The 6,468-nt window shown below is 33.7% G+C and overlaps 1 protein-coding gene across 1 annotated transcript; it reads left to right on the forward strand.

Annotated features, from left to right (window-relative positions):
* The first annotated feature begins 1,611 nt into the window (after nucleotides 1-1,611).
* On the forward strand, nucleotides 1,612-4,748 carry LOC131032671 (putative receptor-like protein kinase At3g47110). The gene is made up of 2 exons (XM_057963711.2): nucleotides 1,612-4,294; nucleotides 4,387-4,748. The coding sequence occupies exons 1-2, from the start codon at nucleotides 1,612-1,614 to the stop codon at nucleotides 4,746-4,748; spliced, it is 3,045 nt and encodes a 1,014-aa protein (XP_057819694.2).
* The last annotated feature ends 1,720 nt before the right edge of the window (nucleotides 4,749-6,468 follow it).

Genomic DNA, 6,468 nt, shown 5'->3' on the forward strand with positions numbered 1-6,468 from the left:
TATATCTATATACTACATGTTTCCAAAATTTTATTATGGTAGAACACAATGCTTGTTTCACTAGTTTGTTGGTGTATTGCTGATAATCCCAACTTGTATTTTGGAATGACATAGTAGTTTTTTTTTATGTGTGATACAAAAAAATAAGGGTAGATATTTCTTATGATAAGAGTAACATTCAATTAGATTCAATGATTTGTTTCTTTGGGTGGAATCTTGCATGAGCTTTTGGGCAAGACCTATAGCACATTTGATTTGGTCTACTTATGGATGGAATGTAGCATGTGTGTATGTCAAAAATACATGAGGATAACATTTTTGGAACTAATTAAGCTACCTTGTGAACTATGTATTGAAATTCTTTGTATTCTTCTATATTCGGGATAATTAGGAGAATATCCTTTTGAAATGTATGTTAAATTAGTAATGCTATATTAGGTTAAGTTTGGCCAAATTATGGTAATGTAGTCACTAAAATCAATAGAATGTACAGGGGATATGTATAGGTTGTGGCTAAATTTTGCTTAGCACTACTTATGATAAACTTAAAAACAACATTATGATTACACAAACAACTTTCTCATTAAATGATTTTTCTCAAAGTTTTTCATCTACAAACAAATTATTAATAAAACATGTTCATATTTATGTCCAAGAAAAATAAATAGTTTCTAATTTCCAAATACTATAAAGATTATCATAAAAGATGACCAAATTTTGTCTAAAAAATAATTATTCCTTATCAATTAAAACATGACACATATATAAAACATTAAATATTCCATGGACTCATTCATATATATTAAACGATGCATAATTTATGAACATACCTAAAAAATTATGTGGAAATAATCTATGCACAACTATAAATAATGTGGAAACAATTATTTCCAAAATATGTAATGAAAAGCTTGTGACCTATATAATTCTTTATAGGTAAAATTTGTCACGGTGACTACTGTTCTGTAGTGGCTGGAATCTTTTGACTTTGTTAATGTTATGAAACCTATTTGATTAAGATGGTTGAAAGACATAATTAAAAACAAGCAACACAATTTAAAATTAATCAAGATGCTTCTGCAATAAGAGAACACACGGAGAGTATCTTTTTGAAGTTGGTGAAATTCTTTTTGAAAATAAAATAATTGCGTCAAAGGTGGAGAGCAGTTGGGTTTCTTTCTTTCATCCATTTTAATTGATTTTTAAACCAAGTCAAGAGCGCACTAGTCAAGAGCGCAGATGGTGCAACTCCCTTATTCATTAAAAGATAGCGTTCTAATCTTCTAGACTATGCAAGGGATTTGATTTAATCTTATGTGTGGAAACAGAATAATGTCAACAAGCGAACCAATAAGAAAACAATAATGTGAAGTAAAACTTACGTTTAAATAATAAAATAAAATTGAAAATTTCATATGTTTTTATTCCTCATTATTGAAAGAGACTAAGCACTTTCAAATCCCCACATTTACCTGTAATATCGAAAACTAAAACTAAAAAAGCTGCTGATGTTTAGTTGAAGCCAATGAAAAGGTTATAAGAGAAGAGAACACAGAGATCTTCTTGAGCTTTGCCTTTACATCTTGGGTGAATAATTACGAGTTCAACAAGATGCATTCCCTGTTGAGAATATGCTTTATTCTGTTTATTTTTCTATTGCCCTGTACCTCTGCTTTTACTGATGAGCAAAGCCTCCTGGACTTCAGGAATTCCATTACTTTAGATCCTCTAAATGCCTTAGCCAATTGGATCTCTACCATTCATTTCTGCAATTGGACTGGAGTTACTTGTGATTCAGCCAAAAACAGAGTGCAAATTCTTCAGTTACCAGATCTGGAATTAGAGGGTTCGATCTCCCCTTCAATTGGTAATCTGTCATTCCTCATACAACTTAATCTCATTAACAACAGTTTTGTAGGCCAAATTCCACAGGAAATAGGACGAATTCAAGGCTTACAAAATTTGTATCTTTCAATCAACCTATTAGAGGGCTCAATTCCAAGGAATCTGACTTCTTGCAAGGAGTTAAAAGAACTGATCCTGTCTAGTAATCTATTGACAGGAACAATTCCTTCAGAGTTGGATTTGCTTACAAATCTCCGGGTCCTTAAGCTTGGTTCCAACAATCTTTGTGGTAACATCCCTCCCTCCTTAGGAAACCTCTCCTACCTGGAAACATTGTCTATGGAAGATCTTGACCTTGAAGGTCACATTCCACCTGAATTGGGAATGCTTTCTAGCTTGACCTCCTTTATCATGTTTGGGAATTCCGGTTTAACTGGCCCCATTCCCTTGTCAATCTCAAACAATTCAGGCTTAGTAGAATTGGCCCTTTATAGCAACAGTTTGACTGGTACTATCCCACTAGAATTGGGCAAGCTCTCTCGCCTTAAAATTCTATATCTATGGGACAATCAGCTGAGAGGCACCATCCCAGCCACAATCGCCAATTGCACACAATTGATTAGACTTGATTTGGAGTTAAATCATCTGAATGGAGAAGTACCATTGGAACTTAGCAAGCTTTCACTTCTGAAATCGCTGAGCCTCTCATCTAATCAGCTTGTTAGTGGCAGCTCTGTCACCATCCCCATTCTGACAGCTCTCCGCAATTGCACCGTCCTAAGTAGCCTAATGATTCACGACAATTATTTGACTGGATACCTGCCAGAGCAGCTTCCCACAAATCTCTCTGTCCTAAGACTAGATGGTAATAGCATAACAGGAAACATACCTTTCACTATTGCCAACATAACCAATTTGGGAGATCTTAATTTGTCTTCCAATCTCCTTATTGGCCGCATCCCATCCTCTCTGAAAAGCCTTGGGAAGTTGCAGAGACTTTTGCTAGACAACAACAAGCTAGAAGGAAACATACCCAGTGAGATTGGTGAAATAGAAAGCCTTGGGATGCTATCAGTGAGCCATAATATGCTTTCTGGAAAGATCCCTGATACAATTGGTCGACTTCAACAGTTAACACATCTTGTGCTTAACAACAACCATCTATCCGGGAATGTAACTGCAAGTTTGGGAAATTGTTACAGTCTGGAATTGTTGGACCTCTCCAGCAACCAGTTCAAAGGAAGTATACCCCATGAAGTGGCCAGTCTTGCTAATTTACAGTTTTATTTCAATTTGTCCAGAAACGCATTTCAAGGATCTCTACCTCTGGAAATTGGAAAGATGATTCATGTCCAGGCTATTGATGTTTCAGCGAACAGATTAGAAGGTACAAATCCAGGCACGCTGGGAAGCTGTGAACAACTAGAATATCTGAAGCTTTCTTCAAATGAATTGCAAGGCACAATACCAAATTCTCTGAGCGGATTGAAAAGCCTTGTTTCTATGGATCTGTCTTCCAACAACCTTTCAGGTTTGATCCCTGTGTCTCTAAATTCGCTGAATATGCTTCAGTATTTGAACTTGTCTTTCAATAACTTCAGTGGAGAGATCCCAGAAGAAGGCATCTTTAAAAATTTGACATCTACATCGTTTATGGGAAATATGGGTCTGTGTGGGAAATGGATGCAATTACCTGCATGCCCTGTTAATACTATTCAGCCTAAGGACCACATCAGCAGAATTCGAATATTTGCACTAGGGGGTGGAACCATTGCTTTCCTATTAGTATGTTTATTGCTTTTTGGACTAATTTACAGAAGGAACAAGGTCAAGTGTTCTGTTCACACTGACATTTTGTCCCGGAAACTCATGGATAACTGGGAGATTTCCTATCAAGAAATCCTTGAAGCCACAGATGGATTTAACGAGAGAAACTTGTTGGGGACTGGTAGTTTTGGCTCAGTGTACAAAGGCATTATGGGTGATGGTACAGAGGCTGCTTTCAAACTTATAAATTTGCAAAACGAGGAATACAACAACAGCTTCATCAGAGAATGCAAAGTCTTGGCAAATGTCAGGCACAGAAATCTGGTTAAAATCATATCTTTTTGTTCAGAATTCAGACGCAAATTATTGGTTCTAGAGTTCATGTCCAAAGGAAATTTGGAGACAATGCTGCATTCCAATGGTAATCTATTGACCTTCTTGGAGATATTGAACATAGCAATTGATGTTATCCATGGACTAGAATATCTACATCATGACAGCTTTATACAAGTTGTACACTGTGATATAAAACCAAGCAACATTCTTATGGACGAGGATATGACAGCACATGTAGCAGATTTTGGCATTGCCCGAATGATTTGTGAGTCTGACACTAGTACCATTAACTCAGGAAGTATTTCCACTCTGTCTCTGAAAGGATCCATGGGCTACATTGCACCAGGTATTAATTTCAGTAATGTAATTAACTTCTCCTTTGCACATTGTCTGTTGTACATGATTTAACAAGATTTCTCTTTTCCTTTTACAATGCAGAATATGGAGTTGGTGGAAAGGTATCCACGAGGGGGGATGTTTACAGTTATGGTATTATGCTGTTGGAGATGGTAACTCGAAAGAGTCCAATCGACAACATGTTTGTGGGAGGATTGAATCTCCACAGTTCGGTAAGCATGCATTTTGATAACAAGTTGGAAGAGATTATTGACATGAGAATGATGGAGGGTATAGGAAAATATGAAATAAATCAAACGCTCATTCCTTTCATACTTATTGCGTTGGAATGTTCAAAGGAGTGCCCCAGTGAGAGACCCGCAGCCAGAAAGGTGGTAGGAAGAATGCAAACTATTCGGGAAACTCATCATAAGGCTCAACGTTATAAAGCTGATACCTATTGAAATATTGTATGTGTAGTGATGTTATAAGAGGCTTCAAATAAAAATTTGTAAAATGGAGTGATATTATTAAGAGGCTAAGAAAATTTATAAAGTGGAGTTATTTGATTAAGAGGCCTCGAGTTGCCTTCCTTTTATTAAAATTTAATTTCCGTGCCTTATTTTTTTGATACGCTACAACATAATGGATATAACTATTTTTAAGGTTGCTTTCTAAAAGTGCAAGCATTCTGATTTTATTTTTTGTTTTGTTTTCTTCTATATGACTACAAATGCCTTTCAATATACGAGAAAATTGATTTTGAAATTTTTAATGATATAAAAGAATATTGAAAAGTGTCTTAATTTTTATGTATAAAGTAGATGAAATATAATAATAAGGTTTAAAAAACAAAAATATAATAATAATACTACAAACTAATATTCAACAATAATTATTTTAATAACACTTATCAAGAAGGGATTAAGAACAATTACCACAAGAACTACCACTCAAAATTAAAAGAAATGACAAGGCAGTAAACCTTTGGTTAAAATCTACCTTCATTTATTCTTATTAAAGATAGGTGACTTGAGTGAATATTGAATTCCCCATAATGGAATGTCATTTTCTTCCTTGAATATAATACCTACAACTTCAAATTAATAATATATCACACTTCTTATTAGCCTCCTCCAGACATTTTACATCCAAAGAAGCTCTATAAAGAGTTTGAAAAGTAAGACTACTCTTAATGTTTTATTTAGAGTTGATATTTATTCTAGGATGCTAATTTTATGTTTCTCTAATTTTATTTTTTAAATTCTCCCTCCTATTATCAAGGGCAACAATAGCACACTATCGAGATTTTTGACACTTATGGTTGATAATTGAGGAATTCTCAACTATAAAATATATTGGAGTCATTCTCTTAGTTTATAGTTCAAGCTGGCTAGAGAGGGCAGCATCATATCAGCATCAATATTGACACAAAACCTAGCAAACAATAGTTTTTTAATGGTTGCATCAAAAGCAATGAGGTAATCAAAAGAGTTAACAATTCCAATAAAAACATCAATCTTTCAATATTTAAATGGTGAGCTTTAAAGTCTATCCTAGAGAGAGATGCTATGTATATATTCATCAAAATCAAGGTCTTAATTTTGCTATAAAAAAATATTTTCTTTTAGCCTATTTTTTAAAAAGATCAATGTTTCACATAACTATTATACATTTCTCTAATAAGAGAATTCTTCAATCTTCCTAGGAATCCTAAACATAATATCATTTTTATCTCAAATTAATTGAAAAAATAAATTCTAATTTTTTTAAACTTTCATTTAACTTAAGAAAAATAACATTTTCCAAAAGTTGGCCTAAATGTAATTCCTACTAGATCAATGACATCAAGAGACGTGATGAAGAATAGGCCATGGCCAACCTTCTTGGCCTCTTTGTATTGTAATAAAAATGACTTAATAGTTGAAGATATATTTTTCTTAATACAAATAAATAAGAAATCGCTATTTTTACAAATAAAAGATGTAAAGAATTATTATTAAATATGATAATTAAACCATCTAAACAGAACAAATAAAAAGTGAATGATGGAACTATTCTATTAATACATAAAATTAACTTATTAAAAATGGCCTATGTAAATTGTAGGTCTAATGTGAAAGTAGACAACATTTATTAACATCCTTAAAGAGAGTATGACCAAAGTGGAAGGTTCAAGGTAGG

This window comes from Cryptomeria japonica, chromosome 11, assembly GCF_030272615.1.
Source record: "Cryptomeria japonica chromosome 11, Sugi_1.0, whole genome shotgun sequence".
NCBI lineage: Eukaryota > Viridiplantae > Streptophyta > Pinopsida > Cupressales > Cupressaceae > Cryptomeria > Cryptomeria japonica.

Excerpts from the sequence above, each read along its gene's own strand:
- LOC131032671 (XM_057963711.2), top strand. The coding sequence starts at position 1,612 with ATGCATTCCCTGTTGAGAATATGCTTTATTCTGTTTATTTTTCTATTG. Across the intron at positions 4,295-4,386 it reads CATGGGCTACATTGCACCAG|AATATGGAGTTGGTGGAAAG; the intron begins GTATTAATTTCA and ends TTTACAATGCAG.